This window comes from Pediculus humanus, genomic scaffold, assembly GCF_000006295.1.
Source record: "Pediculus humanus corporis 1103172108302 genomic scaffold, whole genome shotgun sequence".
NCBI lineage: Eukaryota > Metazoa > Arthropoda > Insecta > Psocodea > Pediculidae > Pediculus > Pediculus humanus.
The window spans coordinates 347,946-370,978 of NW_002987871.1; the positions used below are offsets into that span (position 1 = coordinate 347,946).

Below are 23,033 nucleotides of genomic sequence, written 5' to 3' on the forward strand. Positions count from 1 at the left end.
AAAGTAGAAAAAATTTTTTTTTAAAGGAAAACCTTTCGAAATCATTTATTAAAATATTAAAGTAAACGTTTGGGTATCGTGTCAATAGTGTATCCGATTTCAAAGGTATTTAAAACACGTTTTTTTTTGCGACTTAATAAGATTTCAGGCACACAAATTTATAAAAATAATGGAGAGAGAGAGAGAGAGAGAGAGAGAGAGAGAGAGAGAGAGAGAGAGAGAGAGAGAGAGAGAGAGAGAGAGAGAAACAAGTACCTGTTTCTCGAGTTGCTTACTCGCGAGTTAAAATGTCTACAAAAAAAATTTTTTTTATTACCATAAGTGGATTTGTTTATAATATTTTACAATGTTTATGTTCTGCAATATAAATTATATTTTTTATACCGTATGAATTCTTTACTAAAGAGAGGAAGGGGAAAGGGAAGGTTTTCGCGTGTTTTTTCCGTTGTTTATATCGACAACAACAACAAACAAACAAACAAAAGAGAAAGGAAAGGAAATTAAATTTTTATTTATTAAATTTTCAAAACCTACGTAAGAACCGCCATTAAAAAACAAAAAAAAATTTTTTTAACGGTTGTAAAATTGTTTACAACAATGGAAAATTTGAGTTATTTTTATTGCGACAACTTGTTTAAATATTTAATTTGCGAATTTTTTTTTTTTAAAATACTTTTCCGTTTCCAAATTTTCGACTGCCGCCATTGATACCACCTCATACCGACTAATACCGGCATGGTAAAAAAAAAAAAAAATGTTTTTCTAATTTCGTCTTTGTCTTCGCCATTAGTGAAAGCCAAAAATTTTTCTAAAATAAATAAATATTTAACCCGTGTAAAATTTAGAAAGGTTCTTCGAAAGAAAGCATTATCAAGGGCTTCGTACAATTTTTTTTTTTTGGGGGGGGGTATTCGTGAAAGTTGAGACAGTCACGGCAGACGTGATGTCACTACCCTTCGCCAAAAAAGGAAAAAATTCAGGTTGGGTGGGGGGGGGTCATATACGTGCGTTTTCAACCTCCGCCTATTTAAAATATGACAACTGACAAGGCAGAGTAGGTAGTTAGTCATTATTATAGGCTGTTGTGGTTCTTTAAGATCATTATCATGTTTGTTTGTTTGCTTGCTTGTTTGTTTGTTTATTATTATTTTTTTTTTTATAGTAAATAAAATTTATGTAAAAGAACTTGAGACGAAGATCAAAGTTAAAAAAATTATTGTGATGTGATTTAATTATAATATCTAATAAGAAGCTAATGATTTTCCAGATTTTTTTTTTTTTTGTTTGTTTGTTTGTTTGTTTGTTGGAGTTTTTTTAAACGGTTCGCGATAATCATTCGCATCCTCTTCACCTTGAAACGACCTCATATTAAAATACGTTCACGCAATTCCAAAACCAATAATAATAATAATAATAATGCATATATGGTTATGGTTTGCCGTTACGATTATTATTGTTTTTTCCCACCAACAACAACAATCGACCGTCGTCATCATTCCAGTGACAAAATAATAAAAAACTGTTGAAGGTGAGATTGAAAATAACAGACGGAAGTTGTTGTCTCTCATTGTTTTTGTGGTATTTGCAAGGTACGCATTCGTTGTACCTTTTTTTTTTCTCTTTCTCTTTCCTTCACATATTTATGTATTGTCATCTTTCTCTTTCACATTCACATACGACGGTTTCAGTCGTTTGAATACATAATTAATAAATATTTATTCAACGTTGGTAAAATTATTAACCTTCACATTCGGTTGTTTCGCACTTTTGATATGCTTTATTGATGATGATGATAATTTTTTTTTTGTTTTCCAGGTTGTTTTGACAATTGAAAATGGTGAAATAGTCGCGAAAGAGGACGAGGTACCATTATTCGTTCACCACGCGTCAAACGTAAGCAAATTTTGTCTGGAACCTGGAAACATGAGAACATTTATGTATTTGGTCAGAGATAAATTCGAACCCGTTTTAAATGTTTATTTATTTCAATCGGATTGTTGCGAAGACGTAAGTGCGTTAAATTTTATTTATTTATTTATTTAGAAATCAATAACGAGACGTTCGAACCGGAAAAACGTAAAAAAAAAAAACATTTTCACTCTCGTTTTCTGGAGAATTTTTCTCTCTCTCTCTCTAAAGCTCTCCGAGGGAAAAAAAGTAAAATTAAAAATAATGACTGGAAAAGACTTTGCGGAAAATCTTTTCTCTTTTATTTTTCTTTTTTATGTTTGTTTATTCTAACGATTCAATTTCAATTTTCGTTATTTTGACATTTCAAAATTATTCGAAAACAAATATTTTCCAGAGAGAAAACCTCTTGCCCCCCAAAAAAAAAAAGTATAACAAGACGCGTTCGTTCGTACCGTACCGTACCGTTTTTATTAAATCGTGTTTTCTTTTTTTTTTCATTCCCCCTCCTCTCCCCCCACGAAAAAAAATTATGATAATTAAATGGTTGAATGAACATTTTTAATTGAAAAAATAAGAAAAAACAAAAGCAACAACAACAACAACAATAACAAGAAAAATTGATAAATCTGATGATGATAATTTACCGGAAACAATAGCCGAAATATTTTAACGGTTTTACCTTTTCAAAATTTTTATTTTAAATAAATTCGACGTGATTTTAAATCGACCACGCGATAATAATAATAATAATAATAATAATAATAATAAAATCGTCGATCATTATTATTATTATTATTAAGACGGTGACCGCAATATAATATTTTTTTAAATCCTGTTCGTTACACCGGAATCTTCGTAATACTTTAACCGAAATTTTTATTAACCGCAAAAAAGATAAAAAGTCCTCTGGAAAAAGAGAGAGAGAGAGAGAGAGATATAGACAAACACAAAGGGGAAAAAAGGAAGGAAGACAAACAAAACAAAGTGTTGAGTGGCAGTTAATTCGATTTCGATTCATTTCCGGTAAACGTCATCTTCCTCCTTTTTTTTTTTAATACTGATTCGCTTAAGAAATCGCGTCGAAAAATAATAATAATAATAATAATAATAATAATAATAATAATAATAATAATAATGAAACCAAGTCAACATTTGATGAATAAAAATCGTTTTTTTTTTTTACGGTGAAATTTAATGCTTGGTTTTTTTTTTTTTTTTTTTTTTTTTGTCACGCCATTATGACAATGAGGATAACGCGCGTATCGCGACGATGATCCTTTTAAATGTTGTACGTCACGTTCAAACGACCTAATTAAAATAAGTTGACAAATGTAAACAAAAGAAAGAGAAACAATGAAAAGAAATATAATAATAATAATAATACTAATAATAATAATAATAAAAATCAGAGTTTTGGTAACAATAACGACGACGACGACGACGACGACAACGACATCGAAAAGATTTTCCGTAACATACAAATCGATGGTAATTGAAAAATAAACCGTTTTTTTTGTAGGCCGTTAAAAAGAAAATTTTTTTTTTTTTTTATTTTTTAAAAAGAAAAATTGACGCACGTGTTGTGAACGTGTTGAGAACGTGTTGAGGGATTAAAAAAAAAAAAAAAAAAAATATTTAAAATTTAGAATTTTCTAGAAATTTTTTTTGGTTTTGCGAATTTTTTTTCCCCGTTTTTCTTTATCGTGAGTTTAGGTTATGCGTCACACAACGCGTTGAAAAGTTGAAATTATTATTATTATTATTACCATTATTATTATTATTTGTTTAAGGTTTGTTGTTGTTGTTGTTGTTTTTCAAGGTGGCGGTTTTGATTCGTGTTAAATGAAATTTTCTTTTGCTCCATTAATTTTTTTTTGTTTTTGTTTTCCACCCACGATGAGACGACCGATTAATCGAAATAAATTAATTAACCCAAAAAACCACGTAATGATAATAATAATAATAATAATAATGATTTGAATTTAACCTTATTTTTTATCTCTCTCTCTCTCTCTCTCTCTCTCTCTCTTTCTCGTACGGAGAAGAACGTTGACCTTTGTGATTATAAACCTTCACGTATTTCTTTAAACCTTTTTTCTTACTGTTTTTGCCTTTTTCTACCTTTTACGGTCATCATCGTTTACCATTTGAATATGAGGAATTTAAAAAATTTTACAAAACATTGCCTTGATGATGTGTGTGTGTGTGTGTGTGTGTGTGTTTGTTGTTTGTTTATGTTGTTGTTTGTTGTTGTTGTTATTTTTTTTTAAAAATGCCAATTTTAACGACCTCGGATATATAAAACTTATTCGTTTGAAAATTTTTTAAAGTGAAGTAAGAAAAACAACAATTTTTACAATTTGGGATTTTTTTTTTTTGCGTAAATTGAGCTTTTGTGGGGGTTGAGGTGGGGGTGGTGAGGGGGTGAAAAATTCGTCACGTTTGACATTTTTTTTTTTTTTTATGTCTCGTCTCGTATTACAATAAATCGATTTTATTTTTTTATTTCGTTTAAGAAGGAAAAAAAAAAAAAAAAGGAAAAAGGGAAAATAGGGAATTCGATTTAGATGTTAAAATTTTTTTTTTTTTTTTGATCGTTTTGCTGCAGGTGCTGTTGCTTTTGAGATTTACCCGATTAAAAACAAAAAAAAAAATTAATTTTTAAATTAATTAGAACGTTTTTTTTTTTTTTTTTTAATTAGAAAAAAAACGTTCTAAATTATTTTTTATAAATGAAAAAGTTGTTGTTGTTGTTTTATTCCAATTAATTTAAAATAATAATAATAATAATAATAATAACGTTGAGGCCATGTAATTTTGCGACACACTAATAACGACAGAAAAAAATAAGAAGGGAAGGGAGGGGAGTTCAAAATAATAATAATAATAAAGATGACGATGATGACGACGATGATGATGATGATGATACGATTATCTGTCAGTGTAATATTTTAATGTCAAGGGAATAGGAAAAAAGATGGGTTGAATGAAAATTAATAATAATAATAATAATAATAATAATAATAATAAGCCCAAGTTATACATGCAGAAGAAAAAACTACAAAAAAAGGAGTTCTGAAAAGGGCAAAACAAATCGTCCAAGAAAATAAAGAAAATGAGATAATGGAAGAAGGGCAACTTGCAACTTATAATAGCAAAGCCCAATCTCAGAAGAAATTAAAAGGCAAATGGGAACAGAAAAAATTACATGGGCAATACCTAAAAAGAATAAATGCCGACGATATTAATAAGAAGAGCACGCACAATTGGCTACGACGTGGAAAACTTAAAATAGAAACAGAAGCGTTTATTACAGCGGCTCAAGATCAGGCATTGCGGACCCATAACTATGAAAAAGTAATTCTCAAAGTCCGCCAAGATGACAAGTGCCGAATTTGCCAATCACAATCGGAAACCATCGATCATTTAATTTCCGGTTGTCCGATACTGGCAAAACATGAATACTTAGAAAGGCACAATAAAATATGTCAATATCTCCATTGGAATATATGCCGAGAATATGGAATGGATGGATTACCCAAGGAGTGGTACAACCACATTCCAAGCCCGGTTACGACAGTAGGTCCATGCACAGTTCTATATGATCAACAAATCCACACTGATAGAACTGTGCCAGCTAACAAACCGGATATCATACTCAGGCATAATGGGGAAAAATGGTGTAAGTTAATTGAGGTATCCGTGCCGGCAGAAAAAAACACCACAGCCAAAGAAGCAGACAAAAGGCTGAAATACAGAAATTTGGAAATTGAAATAACCAGGATGTGGGGAACAAAAACTGAAACGATTCCGGTCATCGTGGGAGCATTGGGAGCCATGCCAAATTCAATAAAAGGAAATTTAAAGAAGATTATGAAGAACCTAAAAGAAGAAACCATCCAGGAAATCGCACTATGTGGGACGGCCCACATTCTTCGGAAAATATTATAAATAGCACCACCGATATTCGAGTATTTGTCCCTAAGGAATCGGGTAGAGACCTGGGATAAATGCTTAAAAACCCCGACAAATAAGAGCCTTGTCGTGTTTAAGAGTGACCATAATAATAATAATAATAATAATAATAATAATAATAATAATAATTTTGTTTTTTTTCTTCCCTGTAACCTCGCCAAATTTTTTTTTTTTTTTCTACTTTTTTCTATTTCTTTCTATTTTTTTCCTATTTTAATTCTACCGTAGAAAATTTTTTTTTTCCCAGAATGACGTTTTTTTTTTAATTTTAATACGTAATGAGAAAAAAAAATGGAAAGAGAAAATTTTGGCTCGATTTTAGTTTTTTATTTTTGTGAAAATCATGCATTTGATGCGTGTTCGCATGTTGTTTCCTCTTTAATTTTTTTTTTTTTTTTTTTTGCCCGGTTTTTGTTTTGTTTTGTTTGTGTTTTCATCTTTCACGTCATATTGTCTACTGTTTGGAAAGCACATTTAATTGGCAGTCGAACAATTTTATAAATAATAATTGACGGAAAAGCAGAATTTAACGTTTTAATGTTGTTTCGAACGCGGAGGAGAAAGAACGATTCGAGATGGGAAAAAAATTAAAAAATTTCGCTTAAAAAAAATTAAATTATTATTATTATTATTATTTTAATATTGTATATGTTTTGTGATGATAATAAGTGATTTTAAAATTATTATTAATACGTCATCGCGATATTTTACTGAACAAAAAAAAATTCCGATCATCGTTTTCGTTTAAACGGGGGGAAAAACAACAAAAAAGAAAATTTATTACGCGTAATTTTCCATTTTAATTTTAATTTTTTTTTGTTTTGTTTTTGAAAGTGATCTAAACAGGAATTAAGAACGAGAAGAAGAAAAAAAAAAAAAAAAATTTATTTTGAGCTTTGGCGGTCATCCCACAACGAAAACACATTTTCGCGGCCTCGTTTTCGTACGATTTAAAAAAATTTTTTTTTATTTCTCTCTCTCTCTCCCCCCCCTCTTCCCCCTCTCCCTCCCCGGCGTGGATTTTTTTTTGACGAATTAACAAATTAGTATTTACGATAATGACGATGAAATCTTTTCCTGCTGTCGTTACTTCTGACAAATGTTACACGCCAGATTTGGTGAAATCAAATTCGACGGTGAGTTTAAAAATTTGGAATATAAAAAAACGATGATTTGTCATTTTATTATTATTATTATTATTATTATTATTGTTTAAGAATGTAAAAATAAAAAATAAAAGAAAGAAAGAGCGGGGGGAGGGGGCTGGGGCGGTTTTTTGTTTCCCAATAATTTTAAATAATAAATAATTTGACAAATAAAATTAGTCATACAGAAAAAAAAAAAGATGTTCAAAAACGGTGAGTCGTCATCATAACATAACACTCGAATATTATTATTATTATTATTATTATTATTATTATTATTTTTCTCGAAAAAATGTAAATATTAATTTTGATAACGTGCTCCTCTTTTAATTAAAGAGAAATGATAAATGTTTTTGTTGTTTTTGTTGTTGTTGTTATTGCTTTTGTTGTTGTTGTTGTTGTTGTTGTCGTCGTCATCGTCGTCCTCCCTTAACGACTTGTTTTGTTGAGCCTTTTAAAAAAAATTTGAATTTTTTTTTTTTTTTGTTTTGGTGCAGGTCATGGAAATATTTCAAACATTCCGTGAAAGCATGACGGAGCAACAGAGCAACATGACAAAATCCCACAGCAGCGCGGCCACTCTCACATCCCTCTGCCCCGACATATCACCGACCAATTCGTTATTTTTCGAAGTGCTCTACGTGGGTAAAATGAAAGTGTCACATCGGAAAGTTCCGGAAACTTTTATAGATGACGCATTGGTTAAAATTCAATTGTACGAAATGGAAAAAACAGCCAAAAAACAATGTGCGATGACCATTGTGGCGAACAACGGGAAAATCTGTGATATTTCTTCGAACGGAGAAAACGTTCGTGACGGGGTAGGAGGTGGTGGCGACGGTTTGAAACAAACGAACGGGTGTCACGCGGAAAGGGATGCAATTAATAAAAATTACGAAGAAAATTTAAAATCGGAAACGAAAATAATACAACGTGCCAACGGGTTGAGGTCGAAAGAATCAAATTGTCAAAACGAAAACAATAAAAATCAAGATGGCGGCGGCGGCGGAGATCACTTGTTAAATGGTCAACGCGCGACAGCCTTGACTGAAATAAGTGTGTAAATATAAATATGTGTATAAATAATAATAATAATAATAATAAAATTAGTACACTTCCGTTTCCTTTAAATTAATTAATTATATTTTGTAATTTTTTTTTTTTTTCCCGCAGGTAAAACCAACGCGGATTCGCACTCGGATGACGGTAAAAACGATGGCGTAGGAGGAGGGGGAGGAGGAGGAGGATATTGCAGAACGAGAGCGGGTTCATTGGGAGTCATCGAAACGTATAGGAAAAAGGTCGACGGTGGAAATCAAAATCGGACAATGTTATTTTACATCGGGAAATCCGATCTGAGATTAATCAGTCCCGATAGGAAACAAGTGCTCTTGAATAAAACACTGAAAGAAATTAATTGTTGCATTCAGGTACGTGCCAAAATTAATCGATAATCGAATCTTTCAAAACAAAAACGCGGACGCGGGAGGGGGCGCGGGGCGAGACTTTTTGGGATTTTTCTCAATATTTTTACATCGGAGAAGAAAATAATAATAATAATAATTTTTGTTTTTTTTTTTTATATATGACGTAATAGGGACTCAAATGAAAACAAAATGAAAAAACGGCTTCAATGTTAATTATCAAGGTCAGGCTTCGTATTAAGTAAATAAACCTGAAAAAGAAAACAATAGAATTTAATCCCGTGAAATATTTATTATCCGATTTAAAATATGTTTTTCTTTTTTTTTTGAGGGGAGAGGGAGGGAAGGAGGAGGAGGAGGGGACGGGAGATGTGAGAGTTTGTGTTTTTGAATTTTTGTTTCTTGTGAAATTTTAGGGTATACAAAACAACGAGCACTTTGGAATCATAAGTGGTGAAAATGACGGATACGTCGGATACGTTTTCAAATGCGAATCCAACAACGTGGCAAATCACATCGTGTCCGCCATATCACCGACCATAAAAGCTTTAAAAGACGTGAAAGAAAAAACAAAAGTACCGGTTCTCTCGTGCGAACATTGTCCAATGATATGGTTTCATAAATTATGTACCGACGTGGAAGGTAAGGTTATATTTATTTTGTCGCAATCGAAAAAATTCTGTCGCAATTTCATCCAATGTAGCCCCATTCAACAAAAACTTTATGATTAATTATCGAGTAATCGACGATGGATGGGGGGGGGGGGTCGGGAGTCTCGTCCCTCATGAAAATGAAATAAAACAAACAAATTATAAATTCAACCTTGACGATTGTGGTAATTAAATTATGGAAAAGAGAGAAAAAAAAAATAATAATAATAATAAATTACCGCCCTTGAACTTGGCCGGGAAAAAAAAAACGAATTTATTGTTTGTTTTCCCATCCTCCCACCCACCCCGCCCCGCCCCCCAATTTGTTTTAAATCGTTTATTTTTTTTTTTTTTGTTATTAAAGATCAAAATGAAAAAAAAACACAATTGACGATATTGAAAAGGATAGAAACGCTTCCGGAACACGAGCAAATGGAAATTCACACGAAATTTTTAGGAGCGGAATCATCGGACATAAAAGAGCAAAATGAATTTTTAATGATACTATTGAGGACGCACTGCGAGAGGAAGCAAAGTAGACACGTGCACGACACGGAAGAAACAAGGTAAGATGATCAATCAATCAATCAATCAATCAATCAATCGATAAATCAATCGTTTGGTACAAGAGGAAAAATTTATTTCGGTTTTTTTGACACCTACGAAAACAACCAAAAAAAAAAAAAATTTTTAATTACAAACATCGTCATTAAAAAGAAGGAGAAGGAGAAAGAGAAGGAAAATGGTGAAATTTTCTCTCTCTCTCTCTCTCTCTCTAAACGTCGTCTGTTGTTTGTCAACGCGGGTATCATTATAAAACCATATGCCCTCGTACCGAATTACTAATTATTATTATTATTATTAATATCTTTTTAATTTCATCTGACGTGATTCTGCTTTTGTCGCGTATCAATTACTCGTCATCTTTTTCGAATGAAATAGTAATAATAATAATAATAATAATTTTGGTTTTCAGAACGGAATTTTTAAATCAAGTTTTGGGAGGGAACACCATTTTCATGAAAGCTAAAAGATCGCTCACGAGTTCGTTCGATCAACTTCTCAAAAGAAAAGGATCTCATTCGGAAGTTTATCAAACCAAGGTCGATAAGTATGATTTATTATAACGAAGGAAAAACAAACACCGCCATCTTGAAAAGAGAAATGATCGTTGGATGTATATAAATATGTATATTGCGAAAGAGAGAGAGAGAGAGAGAGAGATTATTCAATTCGCGGATTGTAATCGTATTAACTTCCTTCCTGTTTCAAGTCTCTTACAAATTATATTTCAACAGGAAATGTAGAAAATCAATGCCCCCCCCAAAAAAAAACAAAAAAAAACATAACATAAGTAAGAGTTATTAAATTACATTTTTTTCGTCACGTGTTTATGTTTAATACAGGAATCGGCTAGCAGAAGATCGGATTCGACGATTAACGAATTCGCGAACCATGAAAACTATCACAGGTCTTACTTGACCGTGGGTCCTTCCGACGGTGAATTTATGAAACGTGAAATATCAAAACAAATTGTAAATAAAAAGCAAAACTTTAAATCATTCCAAAGGGATAAAAGGTATGCGCTGTTGGATTGTTTCTGTCGGATAATACCTGAAATTTGAATTGAAATAAACGTCGATCGATCGGATTGTTTCAGGGGTAGTAGTTTGGACGAAGGAGGAAATTCACATCCAACGGACATCACTACCAATAAAAAAGCCGAAGTTTTACATTCTATGCCAAAGGAATCCGATGATGAAATGGATACTTCGAAAACTCCTCTTAGAAACATGTCAGTGTGTTTTCCTTTTAAATTTGTTTTGATTCCTGAACGGTCAACTCATCCCCTTTTTTTTTTTTCTTATTTAAAGATTTTTAAAAGTGAACAGTTCTCCAAAAATCAGTCCTCAAGATAATGTTATTAAAAAAGAAACGAATTCAACTCCCGTGGGATCGTGGAGGCAGGCTATTTTCAACAGAGTTGTCACGCCGGGGAAATCCGAAGAAAAGGGAGTGAAGAAAACCAAAGAAGAATATAGGGAACTGTGGAAAACTGCCATCAATCAACAGATATTACTCATAAGAATGGAAAGGGAAAATGCTCGTTTAAAGGGTAAATGGAAAAATTCAGGTTTTCAAACGAATTCAGGTTTGAACCTTTAATAAAAGGTAATTTTTGTAATATTTTCAGCTAGCCAAGAAGAAGCGACGGTGAAAAGGATTAAATTGGAATACGATGAATTGGGGAGCGGTTTAAAAGATGCCATGGGAATTTGGGATATGATTTCTGCCAAAGACAATAGAATATCATCTAAATGCGACAGTCAAGTTTTGTTGCAAGCCGTTCGACAGGGTAACCTTTCGAAAAAACCTTAATGATGATTTCAATGAGTGGAAAAGAGATGAAACGAAATTTAAGAAAAAAAATTTTCAGGTATACCGCGTGCCAAACGTGGCGAAGTCTGGTATTATCTGGCTCTTCAATACGGTTTGAAACAACCGCCATTCGATTCTTCCGAATTTCCCAACTACGACGTCTCTTACGAAGATTTGTTAAAACAATTGACTTCCTTTCAACACACGATCCTAATCGATTTGGGAAGGACTTTTCCGAAGCATCCTTATTTTTCATCACCGCTGGGTCCCGGTCAATTGGCTCTATTTAATTTACTTAAAGCGTATTCTTTGCTCGATCCCGTCGTCGGATACTGTCAGGGATTGTGTTTCGTCGCGGGTGTTCTTTTGCTTCACGTGAGTGTGCGTGCGTGCGTGAGTGCGAGTTTTTTCTTTCCCCCGGTTTTTAACGGTTTGCTTTGTGATTATTTCAGATGCCGGAAGATGCGGCTTTTTTGCTTTTGAGACATTTGATGTTTCGTAGGGGTTTGAGAAAACAATATCTACCCGACATGGCAGCTCTTCAAGTTCAATTGTATCAATTGTCGAGACTGATTCACGATTTTTTTCCCAAGTTGTACGTTCACTTCGATAAAAATGAAGTCGCTCCCACGTTGTACGCAGCTCCCTGGATGTTAACATTATTCGCTAGTCAATTTCCGTTAGGTTTCGTTGCGAGAGTTTTCGGTGAGATGAACCACACGACTGCACACAGCCTGCACGCTATTTATTTGGCGCGTTTTCGTTTTTAAATTTTTTTTTTTTTTTTTTTAATAATAGATTTACTCCTTGCCGAACAAACGACGGATGTGATATTCCGCGTGATAATGGCATTGTTAGAAGAACACAAAGATTCGATATTGAAATTGACAACGTTGGAAGAAATAATGGATTATTTAAAAGTCACGGTTCCCACCAAAATGGACGCGGGTTGCGTCGATAAAATAATTAAAAAGGTGAGGTCATCGCTTATTCGAATCGAGATTTAAACGAAGCCAAAACATTCGAATGATTAATACAGATTGAAATAAGGAAATAAGGCAACAAGTTGTAATGCCCTTGGAAAATAATAATAATAATATTTTGATTTCCATTCCTTTTTTTTAAGGTTCTCGTTATGGATATTTCCAAACAACTTCACGAATTCGAAGTTGAATATCACGTTTTGCAAGAAGAGATTTCCACACCCCGAGCCGAATTGGATCGTTTGAAAAAAGTCGAAATGGAAAATGAAAAACTGGCGAATCAAAATTTAGCCTATCAAGACCAACTTGAAGTACATATTATTATTATTATTATTATTATTTTCTTTGCGTATAAGAATATAGCGTCTTTAAAATAAATAATTTTTTTAGGCGATTTCGAGAAACGTCGGAAGACTCGAAAAACTCAGACACGCTCAACAGGACACGATAAAAAAATTAGAAACGAAAGTCAAAACGTTGGAAACGACCGTCGAATTTTTAGGGAATTTCATAACGGAAATAACGGAAGAATACAAAGACGTCGAGATTCCGGGAGACGTTCGTAGAATCATTGCGAATTTACCAGGGAGTCACGAAGAACATTCGAAACCGGCGGCGGCGGCGGCGGCTCCCAACAAGCATCCTTTCGACAAAACGACATTTTTCCGGAAAATTCAATCGAGCATCGATTTTCACGAGAAACCTCACTTTAGTGAATTTTGCGCGGCGAACAGTTTACCCAACGGTGCGAAATTAACGGATAACGTAAATCGGGAAAAGGGAACCGATGGAAAATTCAAAGGGGTGCCGCTGAGAGTACTGCAAGACGATGGAAAATATCAAAATCACGCGTCGTCTAATTTAACGTCGAAGATAACATCGGGAGTGACGTCGTTTTTCAATTCTTCGAACGGAAGTAGTGGTTCGAACGCCGCCGGTAAAAATTTTTTAAAAAATAACAAGAACGTTTCCGTTTCAACTGAGGCATCCGCAGAAGGGAATTCCAACGGGAGGCAGCATAACTTTTCCAGCGATATAGGTTCGTTGAACATTAAGAAATCTATAATCGGATCATCTCATAAAAACGAAAGACTGTGTAAATCAGGTAGGGAACACGCGTCATCGACGGATAAACCATTGCCCATCATTTCAAACGGAACATCCGGTGCGAACGAACAGAAAGAAAATCATAATAATGATAATGGGGAAGAAAGTGAAAATAATCACCTACATCCGTTAGATTCGGCCAATGACGTCATAATTACATTTAACGGTACGACGAAATTGAAAAGTTTAAAATCGGGTCCTCCGCCATTGTTTCGAAACAACACTTTAGGTTTTTTGCCTTATAGTAATAATAATAATAATAATAATAATAATAATAATAATAATAATAATAATAATAATAATAATAAAAACAGTCAACCTTTACACATATCGGAAGATTTTGATTCCTAAACCCCAAAAAAACCTTTTACAAGTGCCTTTTTTTTCAACATTTTTGTAATCAGTTTTTTTTTTTTATCTCTTATTAATCTTATTGGATTTATTATTATTATTATTATTAATTTTTCTATAATCAACGTTGTTGTTTTTTATAGGTTTTTTTCTTTCCATATAAAATTATAATAATATTTAAAGTAATACAGTAAATACCATTGAAGTATTTTGAAAAAAAAAAAAAAAATTTATCAACATGCAGTATTTAATAATGATGAAGTTGTTTGTATATTTATATTTATTTAATGTTAATAAAACAATTAAATAAAAAAAGAAAAAACGGTTTAAAATTTAAATAATACATATCCTAATGTTCAAAAAGTAAGTGACATACCTGAAATTATTGATCCCAGGGGAAAAAAGAAACGTTGCACACATAATATTTTTGTAAAATAATTAATTAATTAACTTAACACTGTAAATTCGAGTAATTTTAATATGATTTGTCTGATCGAAAACACTAAAACTCATAAAAATTGTGAAACAAAAAATTAGTTTTATAAAACACGTTCCGCCATGTTGAAAAGTGTCAATTTAAAAAATCATTTCTTTTTCCCGCCAAATTGCAACAGCCATTTTAATAGCAAAATGGTTACTTATTTTTAAACGGAAATATTTTTATTTATTTTAATGAGGGTTTTTTATTATTGAGTTTAGTGTAAATGTAGGAAATATTTGTAACGAAAATACATTAATGTACATAAAAAAGATTAAAGTGTCATTAATTCTAAAAACACGTTTTTAATTTTGAATTAGATAATAATGATAAAAAAATTGTAAATAAAGATTGATTTTGTTCATTTATTTGCAATATTTTACAGAATATTATATTAAAATAATATAATTATGTACTTGAATTAAAAAAAAAAAGACGTGAATTGCAGTACCAGGGTGAAATTTAATTATAGTTTATTGATTTATAAAAATATATATATAAGATTTTAAAAATAAATTTTTTAAACACTTGAAGTGCAATAATACTTAAACGTGATTAATTTTTATTTAAGAGAAAACCTATGCTTAAATTTAATTTTTTTTTATAATAAAAAATGTCTGAAGTTATCATTGTTACTGGAGGTACAGGTTTGGTTGGTCAAGCAATTGCTGAAATTATTAAATTAGAAAAAAAAGAAAATGAAAATTGGATTTTCTTAAGTTCTAAAGATGGAGATCTTAGGTATTTATTAATTTATTGATTATAATTTTTATTTGTATCAATAGAATGTCACAATATTCTTTTTAATATTTACAGTAATTTGGAAGAAACTAAAAAAATTTTTCAAAAGTATAAACCGACACAGGTTATACATTTAGCTGCCATGGTCGGAGGACTTTTTCACAATATGGCTCACAATTTGGATTTTTTCGTTTGTATCGAAATCATATTTTAATCTTCAGAGTGACACAAGTAATTAATTTACATAAATTTTTTATGTTTCAGAGAAAGAATATGCAAATAAATGACAATGTTTTAGCAACTAGTCTCGAATACAAAGTTAAAAAAGTTGTTTCTTGTTTATCAACTTGTATATTTCCAGATAAAACAACATATCCGATTGACGAAACCATGGTAGCTTGGTTTTTTTTAATGTTTCTTTCGAAAAGCGAAAAACTTTTTATAAACTAATTAATTTAATTTTTAGTTACATCAAGGTCCTCCTCACTCATCTAACTTTGGTTATAGCTATGCAAAAAGAATGGTAGATATTCTAAATAAGGGTTACCATCAACAACATAATGCAAATTTTACATCTGTAATTCCTTGCAATGTTTTCGGTCCTCACGATAATTACAATTTGCAATCGAGTCATGTAATTCCAGGATTAATAAGAAGAATGTATGTAGCTATAAAGTCAGGTTTGTAAAAAGAGTTACAAAAATAAGTTTAAAATTTTTTTTTTTCTTATTCCAATTATTTTGTATATATTTTTTTTTTAGGGGAAAATACTTTTAGTGTTTACGGAACTGGAAAACCTCTCAGGCAATTTATTTATTCATTAGATTTAGCTAAACTAATGATTTGGGTTTTGAGGGAGTACAATGAAGTAGAACCGATAATTTTATCAGGTTAATTATTTTCCTTTTTTTTAAACTTTAATAATTTTTTCGTTCAAATTTAATTAAAATATTTTTTTTGTATATATTGAAGTCGATGAAAAAGATGAAGTGAGTATAGCTGAAGCTGCGACAGAAATATCTAGAGCATTTAATTTTCAAGGAAAAATCACATTCGACACATCAGCCGCAGATGGTCAATTTAAAAAAACCGCAAGCAATGCTAAGCTAAGAAAATATTTGCCTCATTTTGAATTTACTCCATTTTCAAAAGCGATTAAAGAAAGTGTAACATGGTTTCAAAATAATTATGAGAGAGCAAGAAAATAGTCACATTACCTAATTTGATGCCTCATACCAGGTATTCAATTTTACTTACATATTAAAAAAAATATCACATTTTATTGTTTTTTTTTTTTTTTGTCGAATACTTAAAATTAGTGGCCTTACATTATACATTGCTTCCGAAAAAAAAAGAAAAAAAAATTAGTCTAGAGGTTGAAAAGTGTTGAAATCATTTTAATTATCCAAAAATTCTTATTTTATACAAATTGAAATGGTTTAAAAATTTTTAATTCTCTGGTTAAGGATATATTTTTAAATTAATTCTAAAATTGTAGGATTATTATAAATATGTAACCATTTAAATGTAAATTTGTTATTTCAATAATGTTTTTTTTAAAAAAATATTTTATTTTATTTGGTAACGATTGGAAAAGTTTTTATTTTTGTCAATAAAATAGAGTATAAATATATTTTTTAATAAAGCGTCTTTAAAAGTTCAAAAATAAGTTTGATTTTAATTAGCATTTCATTCGGTGAACGAATTTTATACGGCAGCAGACGACGGCATTCAATAATGTCGTGTAACTAGAAATATTGTAGTTAATTTACGAACACACGCTTTCTCGATTCGCTTACAATTGCACTACCGAGCAGTTCGCGAATTCGATGGCCGCCGGGTTTGTCAAGTAATTTTTTAGCAAATTTTAACTTTTTAGTTTGTAAAAAAAAATGCACGAGTTAACATGTTTTTGTCGACATATGTGGTATTATTTATTCGGTAATATATTATAAAACTAATGAGTTTCTCAAATAAAAATGTAATTATAAAGTTTTTTCAAAATAAAAATTGACATTTTTCAATTGATTTTTTTTTTTTTTTTGTTACACTCGGTATCTGATAACAACAAAATGGCAGGTTTTCAACGTTTTCCCGCTAGTTCTTCTTCCGGATTATGTTGAATGAAAACGACGTTAATTCATCACAAAATAATTTTTTTAACTGATTTAAATAATTCTTTTCACTCTCGGTAAAAGATGTAAGTTTATTAAATACTTATTCAACGTAAATTTTTTATAAATAATTAAAAATATTGCAATTATCAATGCCGACTTGGAACTCTCACTTGCTGACCATTAAAAAATTAAAAAATTAAAAAATTTTTTTTTTTTTTCAAAATTTTATTATTTGAAAAATATTTTTTGTAAAATTTTATTTTTTAATGTAAATCATTGAATATGAAACATAAATTTTCCCCCCTCTTGATTAAAAATTATTACTTTTTTTTTTTTGTGGAAAATTTCTTTGCTTATTTGAAATTGATTTTAGTTAAACATGTTTAAAAATGTTTTTTTTTTTGTGATTTGTACTTCAAATTTTTTTTTTTTTTTATAGTTTATTTGTTTGTTTTATGTATTTCAAAGAATTCTTTTACATGTTATTAAAAATAAATAATTTCATAAACAATCTGATAGTGACATATCATAATCATTAACAATTATATAAGAGTAAAGTGTTGAGATGAAAAATTAATTTTTTTTTTTTTTTTTTTTTTTGAATTCTCTCACTTTTTATTTTATTCATTACCTAAATTTGAAAAACTTTAACCTTTTTTTGTTTTAATTTACAGTTATTAAAAACCTTCCTTTGCGACTGTGGACAAAAAAAAATGAAACAATAATATTTAATATATAATGCCTGGGATAGTAGCTTTTCGCAGAAGGTGGAGTGTGGGAAGCGATGATTTGGTTGTACCTGGATTATTTCTCTTCTCAATACATTTAATATGGTAATGTACAAAATCAAATTTTACTTTTAACTTTATTTATTGTGATAAACAAGGATTTAAATCATATTAGTGTATGTATGTATGTATGTGTGTGTCTCGGTTATTTAAACATAAATTTTTTTTTTGCAAATGAAATATTTAACCACATTTCAATTTCATTCGCCGTTATTAACGACGATTAAAGTCGAAAACTTTTTATTATAATCAAAAATTTATTTCAATTTAAATTTATTAATCTTTTGTTATTAATTATTTATGTGTTGTTTGTTGCATTTAATTAATTGCCGGTCATTCGAATCGATTTCATATTTATTAATATGAATTTAAAAGTTTTTAATTTGTTTTGTGGGGTTGTAACCAATCGTTTTTATTTCTTTTGCAAAAAAAAAAAAAAAATTATTTTCTTTTTAACTTATTATCATTATTACTACTACTTAAGTGTGTGTGTGTGTGTGTGCGTGCGTGCGTGTGTTTGTTGAATTTTTATAAAAAATTGCGTTTGTTTAAATTATTGTTTTATCGCCCCTTTCGTAAGCTGCCATTTAAGTCACAAAAAACAATTTATTAACACACGAAATTTAATTTTAAAAAAACAAAAAAAAACGTTTAAACAAATCAAATTGAACTTTCGCCCCCGAAAAAATTATTATTATTATTATTATTATTATTTTCCATAAATTTTATATTGTCGCTAACGAACAAAAAAAAAAAAAAACAAACAAAAGGTCGTACGTAATACGTAGGTCACTTTTTTTTTTTTTTTTTTTTCTTGTCAGATGATTTGCGGTTGTTGTGCCCGTTTGTTTCGTTTGTTTGTTTGTTTGTTTGTTTTATAAACATAGACGTTGAAAAAAATTTTTTTTATAAATAATTCGTCGTTTTTTTCATAAATTTTGCTGATTGTTGTGGTTTATGTCAGTCGTAATCATTGATAGTGTGACGTCACTATCGAAGTAATAACGATAACGATAAAATTATTTTTAGATCTGTTAATAATAACCTAATAAATAAATAAAAAAGTTAAATAAACAATTTACATAATATATATATATATAAAAGAAAGGATTATCGATCGATTTCGGGAAAATTTTTTATGAAAATAATAATGATGATATAAAGCGTTCGAGGATATAAATTAAAAAGTAAAAGAAAATTGACGTTATGAAAAATTATCCGGATATTTAAATGACGAAAAAATATTATTATTATTATTAAGATGGGTATTGATGACGTATCGTCGACAAGAAGAAGGGGAAAAAAGTAGATGGAGTTAAAAGAAAAAAAATCGTTTTAAATTTTGCATAACGTTAATAAAAAGGGATTGGGAATGAGGGAAATTTTCCGGAATTTTCCAAAATTTATCCCGAAAAAAATTTTTTAGCCAAAGCAACAGATTTTTTGATTTAATCGTTAAAGTAAACTACTACGAAATTTCAAAAAAAAAAAAAAAAAAAAAAACATTTTCACTTTTTTCATTTCTTGCCGGAGGGAGGGGAGGGGAAGGGAAGAGGGAGAGGAAGGAAGGAAGAAAAAGGAAAAAAAAGTCTCCTGTGTCGGATTTTACCCTCAGGAAACGCACATATATATAAATTTTAAAGGCGACTTGGTCATATTATTAATTATTCACGAAAAAGGAAAGTGAAACGAAGAAAGAAAGTTTGGGGAGGTAGGGGGGGGGGGTAAGAAATAAAAAAGGCGGAAAAATTTATTATTATTATAGTTTTCGATGATAATTCAAAAAAAAAAAAAAAAAGGGCACGCGAATGATTATTAAAAAAAAAATGGCGTAAGAGTTTATTTATCGTTTAAATCCGGAAATTAAATTTTTTTTTTTTTTTTTTTTTTACTATCAACCAAACTTTTGCAATTTGTTTCCTTTTTATTAATAATAATAATAATAATAATAATAATAAGTCGTTAAAAATGTGGTTTCCACCGCCTTGTTGTTGTTGTTTTGTTTTCTCTTATGAAAATTTAACAAAATGGCGACGTTAAATTGTTTTTTTTACACGTGGCCTTCGTTTTCCTTTTTTTTTTTGTGTTTGTTTTATATCCGGTTACTGAAAGTTTCTGTTGATTTCTGTTTTAAAGGAAAAGAAAAGAAAAATTATTATTAATAATATTCAAAAAGAAAAATTAATAGGAAAAGTTTTTTTTTATTATAAAAAAAAAAACAATTTATAAATTTCCTCCGGGGTGAAAATACTTTTTTTCTTTTTTTTTTTTTTTTTTTTTTCTTTACTTTAATTATAAAAAATTAATTTTTCAATAATTATAAATAAAATAAAAGGAAATTATTTATCGAATTTTATTAATATTCAAAACGTTTCGACGAATCGTTGAGATTATTATTATTATTATTATTATTATTATTATTATTAAAATCGATTTCGAAATATCTATCTCCCTAATAATAAAAAAAAATGTATCTGAAGAGAGTTTTCACAGAGTAAATAAACAATTTTCTTTTTTTCTTTTTTTTCTTTTTGTTTTTATTTCGGTTAATAAATTGAAATTTTAACCTGATAGCTGGTAATTAAAAAGTTTTTTTTTTTTTTTTTTCGTGTGCGTGTGTGCGTGTGTTTTCCGAGTGAAAAATGTGTTTAAAAAAATAATGATAATGATAATGATGATAAAATGAAATGAACCGAAACGAAATTTTCACTTAAAAAAAAATTTTTTTTTTTTTTTGAAAAACTCTTGTGAGAATTTTTTTTTGTTTTTAATCTCGTTAGAAAATGACCTTTTTCGAATGGGATTTTCTACGAAAAAAAAAAAAAAAAAAAAAAAAAAATTTTTTTCTCTTTCTCAAATTAAATTTTGAAATTTACCAAAAAAAAACAGAAAAAAAAGAAATGTTGTACTGCCGGTTTTAATTAAAAAAAAAAAAAAAAAAAACAAAACAAACGAACAACTAACAAGCAACCGAGCGAGCAAGCAAGCAAAAATTTTTTTTTTTTGGCATTTTTCAAAAATCAGGTGACACGAGTATGCATTTGGTTCTTTTTGACTGTATTATTATTATTATTATTGTTGTTGTTGTGGTTGTTGTTGTTGTTGTTGTGGTTGTTGTGTTGTTGTTTTCTTTATTAATTCATGCTGTGAAAAAAAAAAAATGTCCGCATTTTGTTTTACGACCGTCGTTTGTTATTTTAAATTCGCACTTTGTTATTACCATTTGTTTACTTATTTATTTATTTATTTATTTATTATTATTATTATTATTTGTCAACAGTGGGACCATTGTATTTTCTTTTCGTACGTTACGACGGTAATAATAACATACGTGGAGGGGGAAGGGGCGGGGAGATTTCTAAGATTAACATTGACAAAAAAAAAAATAAAATAAAATCATTATTATTATTATTTTTCTTTTGCACATCATTTTCGTAAAATTACTTTTTTTGAGTTTTTGGGGTTTTTATTTCCCTTCCCCCTCCTCCTTCCCTTCCTCTCTCCCCTTCCTCCCCATCGTTAATTTTATTCGATATTATTTAAAAAATATCAAATAAAAAAAGTTTTCTGATTAACTTTTTGAAAAGTGTCATCTTGTGTTAGCGCTCAGGTGTTGTTCGAGGTTTTCTATTTTAATTTTTTTTTTTTTTGGGGGGGGGAGATAATTCGATTTTAATGCCTTAAAAATTAAATTATCATTTATAATGGGGAGGGGGGGCGGGTGGGAAATCACAACAAAATGGCGGTTATTATTATGTTATAAAACGCGAACGGTTGAAATTACAAATTAATGTTACGAAGTACAATAAATGTTTTTAAATAAAATTTTATACCCGTTTATGCCATTTGCAATTTGCATTAAAAAAAAAAAAAAATTTTCTTTTTGTTCGATTCGTCACACGTCACATTAATAAAAAATGACGTCATTCATTCGATAATTTGCAAAAGTAAACGGGGGGGGGGGTCAAAGTTTAATAAAATTTAAAATGGTGGGGAAAAAAAAAACGTGCTGAAGTTTTTCCGTAAGAACTTTTTATTTATTTATTGAATCGTTAAAATTAAAAATCAATTAATTAAAACGACGACCATTAAAAGGTTTTTTTTTTTTATTTCTAAAAATTATTTTTACAATTGGAAAGGGAAAAAAAGAAAAACTTTTGGCAATAAATTAGAATTTTATGTGTCACGTTTTATGTGACGAATAAAACGCAAGTAAAAAAGGGTGAGAGTGAGTGAGAGAGAGAAGGGTAAAGGACTCTTTTCGTTTTTCACCCTCAAGTTAGAAAAAAAGAAAAAAATGTCTGTAAATATATATAAATATATCGTTGAAAAAAAAGGAAAAATTTACGACTCGAATTTCACGTATATATATTTTCTATATATATAGAAAATATAAGAAGAAAAAGAAAAGAGAAAAAAGTTTGATGGAGTAATTCAAGTTAAAAAAAAAAATTGACAAAAGTGTTAAAAAAAGGAGTGCAGAAAGTTTAACAATAAAATGTTGTTGCTGGAAAGAAAAGTTTTTCTCTCTCTCTCTCTCTCGCTCTTTTCCTCTTTCTCTTTCCTTTCCTAACCAACTTACCTGTTTGTTCGAGTCACAGAATTAAAAAAAAAATTTTATTTCCGCATCTTGTCATAACAGCAAAAAAAAAGGAGGAGATGGAAAAGGAGGAGGAAAAGAAGATGAAGGAGGAGGAGAAGGAGGAAAAGATGAAGGAGGAGGAGGAAATGGAAGTGGAGGAGAAGGAGGAGGAAATGGAAGAGGAGGAGAAGGAGAAGGAAATGGAAGAGGAGGAGGAGGAGGAAATGGAAGAGAAGGAGGAGGAAAAAATCCTTCCTTCTTTTGGCTCCAGTTCGTGAAATAATTTTCCTTTTTTTTTTTTCCTTTCGCGTCAGCAATTTAAAAATAAAAATAAAAAAGATTAAAGGAAGAGAGAGAGAGAGAGAGTGAAAGAGTGGAAGAAGAAGAACGGAGAAGAAATTT

The 23,033-nt window shown here is 29.9% G+C and overlaps 3 protein-coding genes across 3 annotated transcripts; all 3 read left to right on the forward strand.

Moving 5' to 3' along the window:
• Positions 1-1,416: 1,416 nt before the first annotated feature.
• Phum_PHUM569730 (uncharacterized protein) lies at positions 1,417-2,043 on the forward strand (the record flags this gene model as incomplete). Its single annotated transcript, XM_002432054.1, has 2 exons — positions 1,417-1,455; positions 1,816-2,043. 2 exons carry the CDS (start codon positions 1,417-1,419, stop codon positions 2,041-2,043), a joined length of 267 nt encoding a protein of 88 aa, XP_002432099.1.
• A 4,901-nt stretch (positions 2,044-6,944) lies between these two features.
• Phum_PHUM569740 (uncharacterized protein) lies at positions 6,945-13,925 on the forward strand (the record flags this gene model as incomplete). Its single annotated transcript, XM_002432055.1, has 15 exons — positions 6,945-7,022; positions 7,529-8,087; positions 8,205-8,461; positions 8,872-9,097; positions 9,470-9,671; positions 10,082-10,216; positions 10,526-10,684; positions 10,766-10,900; positions 10,980-11,221; positions 11,300-11,461; positions 11,543-11,859; positions 11,937-12,189; positions 12,283-12,458; positions 12,611-12,778; positions 12,858-13,925. The coding sequence occupies 15 exons, from the start codon at positions 6,945-6,947 to the stop codon at positions 13,923-13,925; spliced, it is 4,137 nt and encodes a 1,378-aa protein (XP_002432100.1).
• A 1,091-nt stretch (positions 13,926-15,016) lies between these two features.
• Phum_PHUM569750 (GDP-L-fucose synthetase, putative) lies at positions 15,017-16,352 on the forward strand (the record flags this gene model as incomplete). Its single annotated transcript, XM_002432056.1, has 6 exons — positions 15,017-15,144; positions 15,220-15,334; positions 15,409-15,537; positions 15,611-15,824; positions 15,906-16,034; positions 16,117-16,352. The coding sequence occupies 6 exons, from the start codon at positions 15,017-15,019 to the stop codon at positions 16,350-16,352; spliced, it is 951 nt and encodes a 316-aa protein (XP_002432101.1).
• Positions 16,353-23,033: the final 6,681 nt, after the last annotated feature.